Source organism: Anabrus simplex, chromosome 1 (assembly GCF_040414725.1).
Source record: "Anabrus simplex isolate iqAnaSimp1 chromosome 1, ASM4041472v1, whole genome shotgun sequence".
NCBI lineage: Eukaryota > Metazoa > Arthropoda > Insecta > Orthoptera > Tettigoniidae > Anabrus > Anabrus simplex.
In genome coordinates, this window is record NC_090265.1 from 353,329,463 (window position 1) to 353,351,180 (window position 21,718).

The window sequence follows — 21,718 nt, forward strand, 5'->3', positions numbered from 1 at the left end:
CTGTGATGTAGCCTTCAAAATTTACAATGATCTTCCGTGATGTGGAGGATTCTATTCGTCAGTTGAAAGATGGGTAGCAGACTTTGAAAACTCAGCAAATCTCTTTGGGTGGAATGAAATGCAAAAGTTGGTTTTTGCAAAACTGTTCATTCAGAGTGAAAGTGAAATAATGTATTGGGAATGGCTTTCAACAGTACTGAAGGATGGGTTCTCCAGAAAAATCAATAAGAAAAAAGTCCATAAGATGCTAAATAGAAAAAAGAAAAAAAAATGTGAAAAGAGGGAACGTGTTATGAAGGAAATAGTCAACAGGGGAATCACAGAAGAAGAGACATTAATTTAGTATGTGATTGATGGGATCAGGATGATATCAGTAATAAAATAATAATGTATGAATTAAAACAAATGCTAGAATCAAGGAGAAGTTTGGTGATTGTCAAGATGTGTTTTTAAAATGTTACTGTCTCTTTGCTTTTCTAAAAAATCTTGTGACAAATTAAACTCCACAAGTACTACTATGGCCATCTCTGTATTCATTTAGGCTGAATGAGATACAGTATACTGCAAGTTATGGCAGTAGTAGTGAGTACTATAATCTTCCAGAGGCTTGCATAGTTTGTACTGTGCAGCTTGGTGTGATGAGAACTTTTGTAATTTTATTGTACAAAACAAAATACTACTTCGAGATATTTGCACTGAAAGTACTTCTGGAATATTTCTCACAAGTGATACTAATTCTAATATTCATAAAGGCATATGTGATCATACTGAGACACAGGTACCAAGAAAGTGAGTGAATTTGAACAATTAATGAAGATACAGTGCAAAAAAATTGAGCATTTTCATCCACAGTAATATTACAGCAGTTACAGTATATACAATATATCTTTAGCAAAGGACTAGGAAAGATGTTTTATCCCACCAAACACTCAGTGAAACTGGAATTAATTCACAATGATATGATTGTAGTAACTGTTATGGTGGCAAACATCTTGACTAGTAATTACTCTCATTGACATCTCACTGTCAACAAGTAATGCAGTATGGTATGTTCAAAATTATGCATTGTGTTCTATTAGAAAATTCCATAACTGTTAGCTTTTCAATGTATTAATTAAGAGAGCTACACTAAATTAAATTCCTCCATCAGCTATTAAAATCTATAGTAATATCTCAAGCTGTAATGGACATAGTCTCAGGTCTAAGAAGAGTGAAAAAATTTCAGTAAATAACAAATATTTCTATAACATGCTATTTCTTAAAATTCATTAGCTATTATAATGATTTTATGCACAAATGCAAAAAATTTACCTTAATACATCAGAAAAATAAATTCTTAGAAAGGTACTGATAACGATAATCTGTACTGGGAAAGTAACTTCTACAGAAATCATAAATTTAAAATTATTTAACAATAGATATTAAACCATCTGCTACATCATTCATCAAAATGAGCACAAAAAGGAAAACACGCACACCAACCAACATGTTTTCTAAATATATCTATAAAAATTACCTGTCACTATTTAACTATCTATAAAATAATCTAATATTCTACTTGGTTTATCTGTGCTGTTTGTCCCATTGCTGCCAATATTCCTTTGTCTGCATTTCAGAAAGGCGAGAAACAGTTCGATCAAATGCAAATATTTCTTCATCTCCAGTAAAAATGTTTGCAGAGGCGTTTTCCTACAAAAGTAAACATTTGTTAAAGTAAACAAACTGACAGTTTGGAGAAAACATATCACTGAACATTTATTACTATTAACGTAAAACAAAAAATAAACTTCTCAGAAGGGAGCCATAGATTTATTATTTTTTATTATTTCATCAATTGTGAATATTTATTCAGGTTCTTTAGGCTATTTTAATTGTGAAATTATCAGTGTTTCATCCCAGTGTGGCATTGGATTCATCAGTTGGATTGCCACATTTCTCCAAGATGCTGATTATAAAAGCCTAAAGATTTTTATAATTCTTAGGTTCTTCAGTCTGCCAAAACTAATTTTCAGTAATAAATTGAATATTTTAATTAAGTTGTTCCTTTTTCATATGTTTTCTTTTTCAAGTAGTTTATGTCAAAAGAAACAAAAAGAAACAAAAAAGAAAAAACAGCCTAAAGAGCTCGAATACTTCTATGACATTTGCAATCAGTGAAATGAAATTATGGTTTGCTTCTGTGAATTAATTAATTTATTTATTTATTCTGAATATTGTCCCAATGAGCTAACAGCTCAAGGGAGGGACTGCCCTTTACAGTTACAGCTTTACAATTAATGGTAAAAATACTAAACTTATGTACTTTTATTACTGACTCAAGTAATTTTGCAAAGGAAGACAAGATACACAATAGTCTGTAATTTCCTATGTCTGATATATCCCCACTTTTAAAAATTGCTATAGTCCTGGTCCTGTTCATCACTAACAGTCAGTTTCGCCTACCTAACCATTACAAGACCAGATGGATGCACCCACGATCCAAGCACTGGCACATCCTTGACTACATCATCACCCAACAGTGTGACAAGAAAGATGTTCTCATCACTAAGACTGCGAGGAGTATTGATGATTGTTGGACAAATCACAAACTTCTGATCTGTCGACTCAGAATATCCTTCAATCATAAACCAACTACATATGCATCACCCAAGCAAGCCCCGGTGCAAGTTTGGCACTTTCAAACTCTTAGATACATCCACATCGTCAGACATCCAAAATGTGACATGAACCAATTGGCAAGCAATCCTGTATGCACAAATGACGTGGAGTAAGAATGGTCAACACTCCAAAGGGCGATCATTGAGTCAGCTGAGGAAATCATCGACTACGAGAAAAGAAAGAGGCAAGACAGGTTCGAGGACAACAATGAAGAAATTCTGAGCCTTATCAGTACCAAACGGGAAGCCCACCTATCCCTTCTTCAAGATCCATCATCCACCTATCCCTTCTTCAAGATCCATCATCCAATGTGAAAAAAGCTGTGTTTCAAAGTTCTGTAACAGAAATGTCAGACTCAAATCAGAGAAATGAAGAACAACTGGTGGCAGGAGAAGACTCTAGTACTCCAAAGACTATCTGATGCCAGAGACCTGCAGAACTTCTACGTGTGAATGAAAGAGGTCTTCAATTGGAACTCTGAAAACGGTTGATGCTGCTAACACCCTTACTGATGTTAGAGACATCATGGAGCACTGGAAGGAACGCTTCTCCACTCTTTTAAACCAAAGCTCCACTGCTGCTGATGACTTTCTACAGGATGTTCCACAACTTCCTTCTCAATCATGGATGGCAATGCCACCAACTTACCAGGAATTCTGTGTGGCACTTGATAAGCTGAAACCTAGGAAAGCACCTGGTCCAGACAACATCCCTCTGGAACTAATTCAAGGTGGAGGCTTACTCCTAAAAACAAGTTCACCCTCATCCTCTCAATTTGGGAAACCCAAAAAGTACCTGGTAATCTCAAAAATGCCAATATCACTATTTTCAAGAAAGGTGATCGTAGTATATGTGACAACTACAGTGGAATTTCTCTGTTATCCATTGTAGGTAAACTTCTCACAAGGATCCTACTTAGCTGCCTGCAAGCCATCTCCGTGAGGACTCTACCAAAGTCTCAATGGGGTTTCCGAGCCTCCAGAGGTATAGCTGACATGATCTTTTGTGCAAGAGAAATGTGGAAAGCAACAGAAGCCTCCCTATTTTGTGTTTTATGTCCTGGAAAAGGCCTTTGATAGTGTTCCAAGACTTGCTATATGGGCAGTTCTCAGATGCTTTGCCTGTCCTGGTGCAAGCACTTCATGATGGTAGGATTCTCCATCAAAATAACTTCTACCAACCATTCACAATCACACATGAATTGAAGCAGGGTTGCGTACTTGCTGTTTGCCTTGTATCTGATGGCCAGGCTTTATGAAACAACAGACAACCCCGGGCGTTAAGATTAAATATCGCTCTGATGGTGGCCTCTTCAACTTGGCCAGATTTCACTCGCGAAGAAATACCAGTGTTACTAGAGTAATTGAAATGCAGTAAGGTGATGATACCGCATCACCGGCTCTTACACCTGAAGAACGGCAACAGTCAGTCAACAGTTTCAAGGATGCACATGACCTTTTTGGCCTCACCATCAATGTTAAAAAACCCAAAGGTACTTGCTCAGCCCCTACCAGGGACTAACATCCCAAAATTTAACATTACCATCTCAAACACCAAACCAGAACAAGTAGACCACTTCACCTATCTTGGGAGTATCTTGTCAAAGAGCTGTACTTCAGAACAGAATGTGGAAAATAGGCTTCATCTGCCCATGTGGCCTTTGGCCAACTATCACACAGTCTTCAGGAATTAAAACCTTACAATTCGCACAAAACTGGTGTACCAGGCTGTAATCATCTCTACACTTATCTATGGCTGTGAAATGTAGATCTTATACTGCCGAGACATCAAAAAGCTGGAGCGCTTTCACCAGCAAAAACTACGCTCCATCATGAACATCAAGTGGGAAATGTTGAATTTCTTGAGAAGGCATGAGCTAAGAGTGTAGAAGCAATGACTGCTGGCCATTGCCTCAGATGGGCAGGACATGTGCACCATATGAATAACACCATACTACCGCACCTGATCCTCTACAGTAAATTTGGATCCATTACAAGACATACATAAAAAAGCAGCTTACAATAGCATGGTCCTCAGAGCATTAACTGTTCCTTTATCTCGCAAGAATTTAAAAAAAAAAAATTAATACTGTTTACAATATTGCAGAACACAATGGTTTCAGTAGAATCTTCATCAGCAGAATCATCAATAGATATAAGAGCAGGCCCAAGACTACCCTAGAAAAAGATTCTGCTCCTAAAGAAAAGTTTTCCACATTCACCTTCAATAATAGTAGCATCTACCAAATTTCTAATATTTTTAAAAAACACAACATCAAAATAGCATATAGAACCTCCCACACCAACTCAAAACTCATTTTCAATCCACACAGTCAACAATAACAATAACAACATTAACAACAAATATTTGAACTCTGGAGTTTACAAATTAGAATGCCAATCCTGTAATTCCAGCTATATTGGTCAAACAGGCCGCAATTTTGTCATAAGATACGCTGAACATCGCAACGCTCTCAAATATAATCATTTTTCAGCTATGAGTGAACATCATAAAGCATCCAGCCACAAATACACTTTAATAGATAAAGATCTTAAGATCTTGCATTACAAGCATAAAGGCACCTTGCTCAACATTCTTGAAAGCATCCACATCGATTTAGATCAGTTTATGAACCCCTCTCACAATTTAAATGAAGTCAACAAGAAAAAGAACATTCTACTTGAAACATTCATTCCATATATTTGTCAGAACTTCCATAATACAAACAAACCCCACCTCCATCTCTCCAACTCACCACCACTCCCCCCCTCCCCACACCAGCCCTGCACCACCCCTTCCCCCTCTGCTCCTTCCATCCTTGCAAACACAGCTGAACCAACAATAGACTTGATCGCATGAATGAGACCGTTACTTTGAGAAGGCCAGGCCATTCGAGAGGACAAGCACCTGCTAAATACCGTAAGTTTAAACTTTCTACACACCCATTCCACACTTTTTACTTATCAGCCCACGATTCTTACACAACCTCATTTTTTCCCATTACAGATTGGAACTTCCTTGACGGTTTCCACTAGGTCACTTACAGTTTACCATGCATCTGTCATCTCCCTAACACAGTTTCTCAACTTTATGTCGCGGCCCTTCCGACCCTTTATAATAAGGCAAACCAACCAGCCAACATTATGAAACGATAACCAAGAAAGGGACCGCTAGTTTGAGAAGATATTAAGAATGCTGCTGTTCTAAAGCTTTAAATTTCATCGGTGCACGTTATATCAGGCTTGGTTTCTCAAAAATTTTTTGCTCCCACTCTCCTCCTAAACAATTTGATGCGATGGGTTTCTACAAGGATAGATTTTCTGCCTGAATTTTCGACAGTGATTTCAACTTGTTATTGTTACAAAACCAATATTTTGTAAACTATGAGGTCCGCAACCTCACCATGTGCACCTATTGTTCACTTCCATCTGTATCATTTGTTTTCATTCCTTTTCTTCTTAGGATCAAACCTCCCAAGTTGGGATCAGAAGGCCAGTGTCTCAACCATTTGAGCCATTCAGCCTGGCTCACATACATAAAAGTATCAAAAAGGTGGAAATTTACTTTTATTGATTTAATCATTAAGCATTCAGACTGACTTCGATAGCTACAAAGCTCACAGTGGAATGGAGTGATGTTACAATTCCACCTCATTATACAGTGCAGACTACGGTGCTCTGCTTGCCTATTGGTCCGCCATGCTGGAGGGGCGGTCGCTGATTGGCTGTTCTTCGGCCAATGATTGAAGCATTAAGGAGCCCGATGTACGTTGACCTGCCTTGGTGGAGACCGGCAACTGATCACCTGTAGCTTTTTCTGGTCTGCCGTGGCCAACATGTCCTCCAGACTTTGTTTACCTGTTCAGATTCCTTCTTATGGTTGAAGCTGTTGTTGTGCTTCAGGATTTCAATGGTTTCCCTCTGTAGTTGGGCGTGATAAGATACAGTAGTTGACAGTACTTTGGTGTTGCTGTACTGTACGTGATGGCCTGCTAGCAGTGAGTGTTCACAGACTTATGATCTTTCTGCTTGTCTCAGCTGGCGAACTACTTAGGTCTGCTAAAGTCAGGTGCCATACCCTCTTCACAGCAGATGTCTACAAGATCTTTCTTCAATAGCATGAATCATCTCAAAGGCCTTGATTCACTTACAACATGAAGCATTTATAGCTCAGAATGAAGAGCCATACATGCCCACAGGAAATACCAAAGCTTGAACTGGTCGCTTTTTAGTTTTCTTGGTAAAATGATCTTCCCATATTTTTGTTAGTGCAGACAGTGCATGAATAGGCATATCTATTCTTCTCTTAATTCTGCCTTCACAATTTCCTTTAATGGAAATAGAAACTCCTAACTAGATTATTTCTTCCTTGAGATCAATATCGTGTACAAGTTTAAAGAGATGAAGTAATGCACCCTGTCTGTCCACTACCATTTAGTAACGCACACTTGGTTTGGTTTAATTTTAGGCCTGCTTCCTCACTGAACCTCTCAATGGGCTGTAGAAGTTCAAACTAGCCAGCAGTCTGTGTAGTGGAGATAGGAGATTGTCTTGCTGTCTATTTGAACCCCATCTTTCCAGTCCTCTGTGGCTTTTCTGACGATCCACTCCCCATAGATGTTGAATAGGTATGGTGACAAAACACATCCCTGTCTGACGCCTTTTCCGACCTTGAAGGGCTCTGGTAACTTCCCATCAAGTCTAACGTATGCCTTGTTGTTGGTATACAATGATCTCAACAGTAGATGACTTGATACTGCCGTTTCCTCAACCATATGCCAAAGACTGTTCCAAATAGCATTATCAAATTCTTTAGAGTAATCAAAGAAACAGAAAAACAGGCACAATCAAATTGCAGAATTTATCATTTGCCTCACATTTACTATCTAGTCTCTTGTTCCCCATGCCAGTACGAAGCTTATGTGCTCTGAGAGTATTTGCAGAAGGAGAGAGTCACTTTAAATGCTCTTGTATAATATTACAAACAACCTTGCTAGCATGGTTTATTAGCGAGATGGTTCTGCAGTTTGTGCAATGTTGTTTTGATCCCTTTCTATGTAGTGTGATGTATACTGATTCCTTCCATTCAGCTGGCCAGTTGAAAGTGCTCTATATTTCACTGGGATCTGTAACAGTGTGTCAATCTCAAGTCCCCCTGTTGCTTTTATAATTTCTTGAAGAAAGACAGTCCAAACAAGATACAGTATATAGATATAATTTATAAAAACAGACAAGAATAAAACTATACTATTAGTGATTGAGTAAAATATCTCTGCCAGCTCTCTTATTGAGCATATTATAAGTATGTTCTCTTGTACGCTGGGACACTCACAGTCTGTTCAGAAAGGTACGTTTTGTATGAGACTGCATGCTGTACAGTGTTCAGACAACAGATTTCAGCTTGAAAATGAAAATGAACAATAAACAAACAACTCACAGATCCATGCTGGATATTCAAATCATCCATCAACATCCTGTGCTCATCTGTATGATCATCAGCTCTCTCCTTCATAAAAAGATTTTTATGTGATACATCGGCCGACATCACTAAACGAACCTGGAAAGACAGAATAAAAATTCATGTTTTTCATCACTCAATTAAAACAACAACAAATTTAGAAAGAACTTAAAGTGGACATAAACTCCTTTATGTCCTAAAACAATTAGAAGCAATAACAAGGTGTGGACAACCTGGGAAAAAAAAAACCACCAGTGTGATAAGTAAACATACTCTCCTTCGTATCCAAGAATTTCTTTCTTTCTTTTTTTTTTTTTTCAACTGGCTTAACGTTGCACCGACACAGATAGGTCTTATGGCGACGATGGGATAGGAAAGGCCTAGGAGTGGGAAGAAAGCAGCCGTGGCCTTAATTAAGGTACAGCCCCAGCATTTGTCTGGTGTGAAAATGGGAAACCACAGAAAACCATCTTCAGGGCTGCCGACAGTGGGGCTCAAACCCACTATCTCCCGGATGCAAGGTCACAGCTGCATGCCTCTAACTGCACAGCCAACTCGCCCAGTATATCCAAGAAATGAGTGGAAGTAATTTGAAGGTATCAACAGTCTGAAGAAAACCAGAGCAGTGAAATGAGTAGACATCCTCTTCCCAAAACTTAAGAAACCAATAAGTAGTAGATATGAATAATATGAAGAAAGCTAGTACAGTGCAATACAGAATATAGCTTTCCTTTATATCCAACAAATAGTAAGTATATATTGTACCCGTCTAAAATGGTACATGTTTATTGCTTAAATAAAATATGACATTCTCTACTGTAATTTATTCTTTTGATTGCCAGCGCAAGCAGAGGCGAACAGCTGAAGGTCTCAGTGAGAGCGGGGGAACACATTTCCACCCAAGGCTATAGTTTTTCTCTCTTTTCTACGAGCTTGCTGCAAGTGAGGTGTTGATCACGTGACGAGAATGCTGAGTGTGCACATAAGAAAATCAACTCCATCATTCTTGAAACGTCGACCAAGACAAGGACCGAAGCAATGATATTTGGAAGTGTACGGGACAACCAATAAATGTGTGATTAGCATACATGCCTCCCAGGACAGCAATTAATATAAGACGCACGCAGACAAACATTTCTCTTATAATCTTCCTCTCTTACTTATTATTCTCTTCATGGGTAAAAGGTATCTTATGCTATTATTTTCTTGTATTAAGACATTGGAGAACATTCTATGAGTTACATACAGCCAACATGTTAAGGGATATTTCCACGAGAAATTACTTTGACTCATGGAGACATCGTGCAGTTTAAAACATTTGTTACTCAAGAAGATAAATTCTGAAGTGCAATAGGACTGTAGTGAAATTGTACAGCAACTTAACATTGGATTTCCAAACTATAAGTTGAGTATTATTCAAGAAACATTCAATTACATGTTATAAACTGGTCAAGTGCACACATTGATATAGTCTATTAGTTTTGGCTATGAGCAAGTTAAATCGACTGGACATCATCTGGTATAATTTACAACTAGCGAGGGATTACCACGTTTCCATCCACAGGATCATCAATTCTTTGACTGGGGCCTCCTTCGTGGGACATTACCTCTACGATGACAGCCTAATGGAGAAATGCAGCCAAGACTACGGAGTAAATCAACCGGAGCCATTATATAATTCATCCAGCATGAGGACGGACCAACAAAGAAGTGACTCCCAACTGCTACAAATGAGTACCAATTGTATTTTCTTTCAATTTCAGTAGATTATACTGTGATTTTCCTCATAGAATTAATATTTTCATATTATTTTGCTGTAGAATAGTATTCTTTCTCTCTTATTCTTTATAAGGTGGAAGGTAGATTGGAGTGTATCCGAGTAGCTCGAATTTGAGGAAGGAATGCATGTAGATCATCTAGAGAGATAAATTCACTTTATATTGGCATACAAAAATATTAAAGTAATAATGACTGAACATAATCAACAATTAATTAATTTAACTATCTGACTTAGAATCCAACCAAGGCTTTGATTAATGTGATATTGGCAAGAATCTTCTACGAGAACTTTCCAGGAATAAATTATATCAGTCATCATTCAATTTCATAGACATTCAGGGAATAATAATAATAATTATAATAATAATAATAATAATAATAATAATAATAATAATAATAATAATAATAATAATAATAGGCGTCTATGGCTCAACTGCACGCAGCATGTAAGGTTAACGAGAGGCAGACAGACAGAAATCCAACTTATTTACTTGTTCCAACCTCTCTTGGATTTTCATCAGATGAGTTTTTATGGTACACAAGAACTCTCTTCAAGCCTCGTGGTTTAAATGGAAAAGTTCCTCTGTAATGTTTATGGTTCATGAGTATTTAATCCAATTTTCAGAGCCATGGTCAGTCAAGATGAATATTATATTATATATAATAATAATATATTATTATTATTATTATTATTATTATTATTATTATTATTATAAATACAACTGATAGTTTTATAGATGATAGTAGGGAACCTTATCTATAAATAATGTAGATGAGCAGATAAATAGAATTTATTTATTGGTGAATATTTTGCTAAGAAAGTGAAAAGTGCTCGATTCAACCGGTGGAATATACAGTATGGATGAGCCCATTTTATGAACTAGTAGGTAAATAATGTAGATCGGAATGATATATTGTGAGCGTGCCTTGCCATTGCAAGCAAATGTTGACTAGTTTAAATAATAATCATTCTGTACGTTGCTCAACACAAACAGAAATAAAGGTATATTATCCCAAGGAATATTATAATAATGTGATAGGAGATTATTTCTTCTAATAAAATCACAGTGTCATAATAATTTGAAATTGAAAGATTAGTTCTAACAAGTGACATTTATGAATTCTGTCACAAGATGCCTAAGTCGACGTAATTTAGAAAGGTACGTTAAATGTATGGTCATCGTTAATATTGCCATGATAAACAGAAAATAATAAAGATTAAAAATCAGAAAATTTAGTAACCACTTAAATACACCATTAATAAACGTGTATTTGCATGTGTGTCTTTGTGTGATACTGTGTGCTGATTTTTCACATATTATGATGTGATGTTTTGCCATGTGAACATTATTTTTTGGGACATCTGAACTTCACGCATTCTGTTGTGGTGGAAGATTTCAGATCTCGTCGAGTATAGGAGTTTCTGAGAGTGAATAATAATTTTGTGTGGCTATTTCTAGCCGGGTGCAGCCCTTGTAAGGCAGACCCTCCGATGAGGGTGGGTGGCATCTGCCACGTGTGGGTAACTGCGTGTTATTGTGGTGGATGATAGTATGTGAGTTGCAGGGATGTTGGGGACAGCACAGATACCCAGCCCCCAAGCCAGTGGAATTAACCAATGAAGATTAAAATCTCTGACCCGGCCGGAAGTCAAACCCGGGACCCTCTGAACCGAAGGCCAGTACGCTGACCATTCAGCCAACGAGTCGGACTCTGAGAGTGAAAGAAAAAAACTTTCCATTCTGATGATAAATTATGCATTGATAAAGTAATAGATTTAATTTAGTACAATTTTTTAAAAGAAGAGATTATATTATAATCTACTGAATATAAGCTCAGAAAATAAATAAGAAATATAGGTGATTTAAAAATAAAATGTAATGGAAACAAGTGATGTAAGCCTGTATAAATTTAATGGCAATGATTATAAAATGGAGTAGGATTGATATTGTCTAAAGAGTTAGATGGTACTACAAAGATCCAGTACATCAATGAGAGGATAATAAAGGCAGGTTCACCTTGGGAAAGAGAAGCTGACACTGGTGCAAGTGTATGCCCCTCAGACGGGTTGCAATCAAGATGAAAAGAACAAGTTTCTCAAAGACCTAGAAGAGATCATAATTCAAGGGAGGGCAATCATCATCGGGGACCTTAATGCACAGCTCAGGACAGACAGGAATGGCCATGAGAAGGTAATGGGACCACATGGCTATGGGAGAAGGAATTTGGAAGGTGGACATCTCCTAGACTTCTGCATAAGAAACTGTTTGGTAGTAAAAACAGTTGGTTCAACAAAAGAGTCAGTCACAAGATTATCAGTTAGAGCTGGGATGGAAAGAGCAAGATGGTCATTGACTATGTCATTACAGATAAAGAAAGAAGTAGACTTATGAATGATGTCAAAGTGATTTCAAGTGAGAACCTCAATAGCAACCACCTGTTATTAGTAGCAGATCTGAAAGACATTAATGCACCGTCAGCCGGGGTGACAACGGTCCCAGGGGTGACTATGGACAAAACTGAGGAAAAATGTTATTGAGGCTTATTTATAGGCCTATATTATATATTTTTAAAATCTCAATTTTCAAAATTCCCTCCATTTTAGGCACATTTTTCTTTCCAGAAAGGGAAAATTTGTGATTCTAACCTGAAATACATTTTTCTGACTATCATTTGTTTTAACACACTTTTTTTTTTGACAAAAACAACAGTTGGCTAAACTGTTCATTGTTGCTCCTAGGTCATCACTTCTAAATGTCATCTGAAAGTGTTGTTTACCTTTGTTTATTCCTTGTGAAAGTATGTACCCGGTATGTAATTTTATCTTTATAAGAAATTGTTTTGTACCTTAAAAGTGCAAATTTATAAACAATAGTACAATTGTCTTGTTTTCTGGGGTTACTATGGTCACGAGTATCAACTCATTGCAATTGTCTTATGGGTTATATTAGATTACTCTTGTTAAATATTGTATACAATTAATATATTTATATTTTATTATTCACTTGTTCCTTTCATACTTCATGTTTGTGTCCTTTTTATTTCAGTGTTAGTGGCAAAATGGTGAGGTCTGTCCTAGAAACTGACAGTAATTCTTCAGTTGTTCGTGACATTGCTGAGTCAGTTCTAAGTTTTTTGCAAGAAATGCACTATTCAAAGTAAAGAAATGGCCCCACAAGAGATGTTTTGTTGAGCCAGGAAAAAGTGTCTCTTTGGAGGATATTGAACCTTCTCCACCTCTTCAAGATCAGTTTCAAGCAGGAGCAAGTGGTGAAACATCAGTGCTACCAGTATTCAGAAAGAAGCAGAAAAGGCATACAAGAGAAGATTCATCAGACTCTGAAAATGATGTTGAAATTAATTTAAATGCAAGTGATGAAGAAACTTGGGAAGAGATGAAAGTAGGCAGAAGAAGAAGAAGAAGAAAAAAAAGAAAAAGAAGAAGAAGATAATGATGAATGCTGTAGGAAGCCAACAGCAGGAGACTATGTTTTCTGGTTGAGTTTAGTACCAAAAAAACAAAACTGCATTACATAGTAAAGTGATAGATGATGATGGCACTTGTCAAGAAGATGAAGTGAAAGTTACATTTCTTAGAAGTCATGAATATTTTGTGTGACCAAAGGAAGCATACATTTCTGTTATCAAAGTGAAATTCTTAAAATACTACCACCTCCAATTGAGCAGAGATGGGGGTAAGCTAAGCTTCTATATACAGTTTACTGGCTTCAACTTGAAATGAGACAATTATAAATGAAAAGGACAAATTAAACACATTTTGAACATTTTTCTTTAATGTTTGTCATAATTGTAATTTTTAGCTTTAGACTATAGTTAAATACAAGATTTCTTACATCAATATGCTTGTAAAACTATGTTCTGTTTGACCATAGTCATCCCCTACTAATTCCTGCATATTTAGTAACAATTCTTGAGTGATTTTAATATATGACCATAGTGTTCCCACCCCATGGGGTTACTATGGTCGCTACATTTTCAGATGTGAGACAATTACCGGATGTTCGAAATATTTATTTTAGTAAGGAGATGATACCCAACACTTTATACTAAATCATATTTCATTTTTACATGGATATCTCATAAAATGTGCAAGATATTCACAAAAAACTGAAAAAAGTGACCATAGTAACCCCAGTTGATGGTACCAAAGATAACAACCAGGAAATTACCTAAGATTAAGGTGTGGGAACTACAACAGATTGGAAAAAGGACCGACTATCAGGACTGTATAAGAGGACAACTGCCTACGGAAGAAGTGGAGAGTCGTGAGGTAGAGTGGACAAGATTTAAAAACACCTTAATAAAAGAAGCAATAGAGGTTTGCGGGAAGACAAGTGCGAGAGTAACGGAAAAAGACACACCCTGGTGGAGTGAGAGAGTAAGATCCTCAATAAAGGAAAGGAACATGGCACAAAAAGAATGAGATAGAGAGAAATCCAAGCCAGAACAGGTAAGGGACAAGGGGAAGTCAGAGACCTTGAGCAAGTTTATCGGGACAAGAAATTGAGAGTTAAAAGAGTAGTAGAGGAGGAGAAGATAAAGTGCAGGGAGAAATTTACTCAAAAACTGAAGGAAGACAGCAGAGGCAATAAGAAACTATTGTTCAGAGTGATCAGAAACAAAAGGAATTCAGTTGAAACTATCAAAGCAATTGAGAATCCTAATGGAAACCTGGCCAGAAAAGAAGAGGGCATCAGAGAGGTTGTGAGGAATCATTTTGATCACCTATTGAACAGGACAGAAGCAGATCAGAGAACAAAAGGACCAGCTGTTGAAACCTGCACAGAGGTACCTCCCATAAAAAAAAAAGCAGAAACAGAAGCAGCCCTCAAGATGCCGCAAGGGAAATCCCCAGTAATCGATGGTCAGCACGGACATGATTAAAGCAGCATGAGTCCAGTATTTACAGTGGCTACACAGAGTGCTCAATGCAGTTTGGAAAGATGGCAAGATACCTACTGATTGGAGTAAGGGTGTCATTATCCCCGCTGTTTAAGACAGGAAATCGCTGAAAATGCTCCAACTACTGGGGAATAACACTCCTTTCTCATGGGCTTAAGAGAGCAGATTGTGAGTCATCTTAGAGCCACAGTTTGAAGAGGAACAGTATGGCTTCAGGCCTAACAGGTCCACAACAGACCTAATCTTCAGTGTCAGTATGTTAATGGAAAAATATTTGGAAAAGGCACAGATCTGTTTATGGTTTTCCTTGACAATGAGAAGGCATATGACAGCATTGCAACAGAAAAGACACGGGAATGCCTGAGAAAAAGGAATGTGCCACAGGGATTGGTGAGGAAAGTTCAGATGCTGTATGAGAACTGTACCAGCTGTGTGCAATTGGGTGACGGACATTCATCCTGGTTCAAGACCGAAAGTGGAGTCCAGCAAGGCAGTGCACTATCCCCATTATTGTTTAACACCATCATGGATGACATAATGAAAACATCAAGAAAACCTTTGGTGAACTAAATGCAATGGCCTTTGCTGACGATGTTATGATCTGGGGAGAAACCGAAGAACAAGTACAATCAAGACTCAATGAATAGAAGGTTAAGTTCCAGGAATTCAATCTCAAGATAAGCGAACTCAAAACAGTAGTGATGGCAATAAACAGCGAGGGACGACCAACGAACATCATGCTAGGAAACCATCCACTAGAAAGTGTGGAAAGCTTTACATACCTCGGCAGTGTAATATCTTGAGATCCACTAACCACAAAAGAGGTGGCAAACAGAGTGCAGAAGAGCTCTCACTTTTACCAGCAAGTACGAACACTCATCTGGGATCCCAAAGTACCAACAAAATCAAAGCTGGTGATCTTCAATCAATACTTCATACCAATCTTAACCTATGGTATCAAAACCTGCACCCTCACTAAGAAAGACTCATCAAGGTTGCAGGCATCCAAGATGAAGTTCCTTAGGTCCACAATTCAAAAACCCAAACTGGACAAGTTGAGGAATGATGTGGTTCGGAAGGAAGCTGTGATTGTTACATCATTGTTAGATCAGATTAGCATGTCTAGACTGAGGTGGTTTGGGCATGTAATGAGGATGGAGCCAACAAGGACAGCATATGTTAACTTGGAGCGACATGTGGCAGGGAAGCGGATAGTGGGAAGACCAAGAACCCACTGGATGGATATCGTAAAGATGGACATTGCAGATCGGGGAAGGACACTGGAGGACGTCATTAACAACAGAATGTATCTCAATAAGACAGAATGGAAGAGGTTCGCCAACAGTACCCAGGAAACTGGAACTGTAAAATGATGATGATGATGATGATGAAGAATATGAGTCGAGAAATCATTTGAAAACTAAAATATGTGGGTTCGTGACTGGGTGAAGAGGTGGAATTTACTCGATGCCACCACTATTATTTGCTGGAAATTATCTTTAGAAGATAAAAATGGCTCAGAAACTTTTTATAGAACATTTAGGTTTTTGCTAAATAAAGTGAAAGCAATAATTCCAAAAAAAAACACACCAATATGAGAAGACCAATTCTGGCAGAATCAAAACTTCATGTCACTGTAAGATTCTTAGCTACTGGCAATTCATTTGTCGGTCTGCAGCATTTATTCAGGATACCCAAAAAGAGTTTTTGAGTGAAGAAAGAGACAAGTGTGTTTACTTTTAATTTTTATTTAACTGACTGTTTTGTTTATTTTAGATGCTGAACTGCGAGAAGGCTGGAAAGAAATCAAAAGAATATAAATGAAAGCATTTCCCAGGATGCATCAGAGCTATTGACGGCAAACATGTGGCTATTAATGCTCCAATGTTTTCTGGCAGCGACTATTACAATTACAAAAATTTGTTCAGAATTATACTCTTTGTTGTAAACGATACAAATTATTGCTTCCCGTATATTAATGTTTGAACCCAATGTAGATATTCTGATGATAATGTTCTTAATCACAGCTCCTTAAAGTAAAGCACTGAACACAATGAACTCCATTATTTCTAATAACTTTGTGTTTCTTGGAGATGAAACTTGAAATCATATTTGATGAGGCCCTACCCGAGAAAGGAATTAAATATTTACTGTAAAATCCTCCCCTGTGAAGCATGTGACCTTGCTACATTGGGGTGGCTTGTGCATCCCAGTGAAGCAGATGGCTGAGCCATAGGTGCAACCATATTGGATGGATATCTGTTGAAAGATCATACTAATGAATGATTCATCGAAGGCGGGGTAGCAACTTTTCAGAAGTTGCAAGAGCGGCAGTCTGCATGATTGACTGATGTGGCCTTGTAACAGTATTTAACATGGCTTAGCTATTTAGCTGTGGTGATACTGCTACATGTCTGAAAGCAACGGGAAAATACAGCCATAACTAACTCCCGAGGACATGCAGCTCTCTCTATAAGAATGAAGTACTGATGATGGCTTTCTCCTGGGTAAAATATTCTGGAGGTAAAACAGTCCTCCATTCAGATCTCTGGGTGGGGACTACATGAGAGGGGACAATCATCAGGAAGATGGATACTGACATTCTGCAAGTCAAGAGCTTGGAATGTTAGAAGTATGAATTGTTGTGGTAGGTTAGAGAATCTGAAAATGGAAATGGATAGACTAAAGTTAGATGTAGTTGGTATAAGTGAAGTACAATGGCAAGAAGAGCAGGATTTTTGGTCAGGTGACTACAGAATTATCAACACAAACTCAAATAGGGCAAATGCAGGAGTTGGTTTACTAATAAATAAGAAAAAAGGCAGTGGGTAAGCCACTATGATCAGCATTGTGAAAGGATTATTGTTGTCAAGATAGACACTCAATCAATTCCCACCACAATAGTTCAGTTCTACATGCCTACTAGTTGAGCAGATGATGATGAAATCAAAAGAATATATGAAAAGATAGAGGATTTAATACAATATGTAAAAGCTGACGAGAATCTAATTGTGACGGGAGACTGGAAAGCAGTGGCAGGCCAAGGAAGAGGAGTAATGCAGTAGGAGAATTTGGATTGGGACAAAGGAAAGAAAGAGGAACTCGGCTGGTTGAATTCTGTACTGACCATAATTTAGTCCTTGCTAATACTTGGTTCAAACATTAAAAACAACAGCTGTATATGTGGACGAGACCTGGAGACGCTGGAAGATATCAAATAGATTTAATAGGCAGAGATTCAGGAACAATGTGTTGGTTTGCAAGACTTTCCCAGGAGCAGAGGTGGACTCTGGTCACAACTTGTTGGTCATGAAATGCCATCTGAAGTTGAAGAAATTGAAGAAAGGAAATAATGTAAGGAAATGGGATCTAGACAAGTTGAAAGAAAATATTGAGGGGTTGTTTCAAGGAACATATTACACAAGGACAAAATGAAAAGACTGAAAGAAACACAATAGATGAAGACTAGACAGTCATGAACAATAAGATCAATACGGCAACTGAATAAAGGTTAGGAAGAAAGTAAAGATCAAACAGAATCAATGGATAACTCAGGAGGTACTAGACCTGATTGATGAATGGCAAAAGTACAAGAATGAAAAACTGAGGAGGGCAGAAAAAAATACAGACAATCAAAGAATTAAGTAGATAGAAAGTGAAGGACAGCTAAGGAAGAATGACTGAAAGGGAAGTACAAGAACGTTGAAGGATGTATGATTATAGGAAAGGAGAATCAATGAAATCTTTGGAGAAAAGAAAACTTCCGCACCATTAGTTAAATATCTTATGCCTGCAAAATTTGAACACATATTTACAGAAGAATGGAAAGACAAACTGAAACTGAGTTTGGATAAGATCAGTTTGGCTTCAGAAGAAATGTAGGAAGAACATGTGAAGCAATCCTGACTTTACATATGATCTTAAACAATCGAATTAAGAAGGACAAGCCCACGTGCTTGTGGCTCATTAGATCCAGAAAAGTCATTTAATAATGTTGACTGAACCAAGCTATTTGAGATTCTGAAGGGTATCGGGATCAGATACCAAGAAGAATTACCTACAATCTGTACAAAAATCAGTCTGCAGTGATAAGAATCAAGGGCTTTGAAAAAAGAAGCAGCTTGGAACCGTATTGAGATATGCTGATGATATTGTTATTTTATCTGAGTCTGCAGATGATCTGGAGAATGTTGAATGGTATGGACAAAGTCTTAGAGAAGGAGTACAAGATGAAAATAAGTCCAAAAAAAAAGGTAATGGAGTAAACAAAGTTAGGTGATGCAGGAAGTATTAGATTAGGAAATGAAGTCTTACAGGAAGTAATGAATATTGTTCCTTGGGCAGTAAAATAAAAAGAAGTAAGGAGGATATAAAATGCAGACCAGCACAAGCAAGGAAGACCATTTAAAAAAAAATGCTCGCTTTGAACATTGATATAGGAATTAGAAATATGTCTTTTTTGAAGACTTTCGTCTGGAGTGTGGCATTGTATGGAAGTCAAACATGGATGATAACTAGCTCAGAAAGAAGAGAATAGATGCTTTTGAAATGTGGTGTTATAGAAGAATGCTGAAGGTGAGCTGGGTAGATTGAATCATGAATAAAGGGATTAGAGGAGATAGATTTGACCAAATATGACCAGAAGAAGAGACAAAATGACAAGAGACATCTTAAGACACCCAGGACTTGTTAAATTTGTTTTTGAGGGAAGTGTAGGTGTAAGAACGGTAGGGGTAGACCAAGGCATGAATATGACAAGCAGAATAGTACAGATGTAGGATATAGTAGCTATGCAGAAATGAAAAGTTTAGCACAGAATAGGGTGGCATGGAGTGCTGTATCAAACCGGTATATGGATTGATGACCCAAACAAGAACAACAACAACTGTAAAATAGTGAACTAAAGGCTGCCAAGGGCAAGAAGGACTGTAGAAAACACTTTTGGACTTATGGTGCCCGATACTGAATATTTGAGAAGACTATAGCAACATCTGTACCAACTGCATTAAGAATAAACAAACAAACAAACACACAAACAAACAAACAAACAAACAAACAAACAAACAAACAAACAAACAAACAAACAAACAAACAAACAAACAAACAAACAAACAAACAAATCAATCAATCAATCAATACTGATCTGCATTTAGGGCAGTTGCCTAGGTGGCAGATTCCCTATCTGCTGTTTTTCCTAGCCTTTTCTTAAATGATTTCAATGACATTGGAAATTTAATGAACATCTCCCTTGGTAAGTTATTCCAATCCCTAACTCCCCTTCCTATAAATGAATATTTGCCCCAATTTGTCCTCTCAAATTCCAACATTACATTCATATTGTGATCTTCCTACTTTTAAAGACGCCACTCAAACTTATTCGTCTAAAAATGTCATTCCACACCATTTCTCCACCGACAGCTCGAAACATACCACTTATTCAAGCAGTTCGTCTTCTTTCTCCCAGTTCTTCCCAGCCCAAACTTTGCAATATTTTTGTAACGCTACTCTTTTGTCGGAAATCACCCAGAACAAATCCAGCTGATTTTCTTTGGATTTTTACCAGTTCTTGAATCAGATAATCCTGGTGACGGTTCCATATACTGGAATCATACCCTATTTGGAGTCTTACCACAGACTTATATGCCCTCTTCTTTACATTCTTACTACAACCCATAAACACCTTCATAACCATGTGCAGAGATCTGTACCCTTTATTTACAAGTCCACTTATGTGATTACCCCAATGAAGATCTTTCCTTATATTAACACCTAAGTACTTACAATGATTCCTGTTCTGGGGTTTCCCGTGGAACGCAGAGGTGAAAGAATGTGCCGGGGTGAATGGGTCTAACTACAATGTCAAAAATTGAATTTACAACTTACACTGAAGGTTATATTTTCAAAATTTCAAACTTAACACTTTTTTATGACAATATTACAGGTACCGGTAGCAATCATTCAACAAGATTGGAAAAAATCCAAGATTCAAAATCTTAACACTTTGGGCTTTAAGCCCCAAGCTTTACATCTCCTGAGCTCTAAGCTCAAATTTACAACCGAGTACAAATTATTCAGGTTCAGAAATCCCCTAATACAATGGCACTTGCTCTCCAAAATCTAAATATCCAGCCCTCCAGAGGCACTCTTTACAATTACAAAATTTTAGAAAAGAGCTAACAGGCTCTCAAGTTTCTTCTAGCCTATTCAAGGCAATATCCGAGCATTACAATCACTAGCCCATCAAGGCACAACTTACAAATTGAAAGTTAATGTTATACAGAGGTATCTAGTACCAAACCTACAGGGCCTTTGCGGAAAAGAACAGGTTAAGTAAATGGCCCGAAACACAAACTGAATGGCGGTGTATACTTGCACTCCAAGATATGAACACTAAAACAACCTAAGGGGCTCTAGGCCGATGAAACAGGGGCTATTCCCAAACTACTGAGGTGACTCGGATATAATTTACATTACCATAATAAAAAATGAAAAACAGTTATGAAACGTAGTCACCTCAAACCAAGATGAAGAGGAGCTCGGGAGGGTACATCACTCTCTATCCCTGATTTACAGTTAAAGATTTATGAAGTTTTTACATTTGCTGGCAGAAAGTTACATTTTTAGAAAAGAAGGTTACATAGTTAACGATTAGGACATTTCCCTCGGGTTAAACTGCAGTGTTAGCAAGAAAAAAAAGATGTTATGAGGCCATTACCTTGTAGATGTACTGCTGACCGAAGAAAGAGGCCGCCCGCCTCCTGCTTTGACACACACACTTAGTAAGATGATGATCAATTGGCCAAGAAAAGTGAAAAGTCACAGTTCATAAACCCTCAGGGAAGGTTCGAGATCATTTAAGATGAATTAGGACACGCCCTCTTGGTTTTATTGGTTAAACACA

At 37.5% G+C, this 21,718-nt stretch overlaps 1 protein-coding gene across 1 annotated transcript in view; it reads right to left on the bottom strand.

Moving 5' to 3' along the window:
• Positions 1 to 928: 928 nt before the first annotated feature.
• Positions 929 to 21,718, bottom strand: part of LOC136856786 (putative ATPase N2B) — a 45,678-nt gene continuing 24,888 nt past the window's right edge. The window contains exons 6-7 of the mRNA XM_067134896.2: positions 8,095 to 8,214; positions 929 to 1,689 (exon numbers count right to left, since the gene is read on the bottom strand). Coding sequence (XP_066990997.2) covers positions 1,564 to 1,689; positions 8,095 to 8,214 — 246 coding nt within the window. The 3' untranslated portion in view covers positions 929 to 1,563. The remainder of the gene's footprint in view (positions 1,690 to 8,094; positions 8,215 to 21,718) is intronic.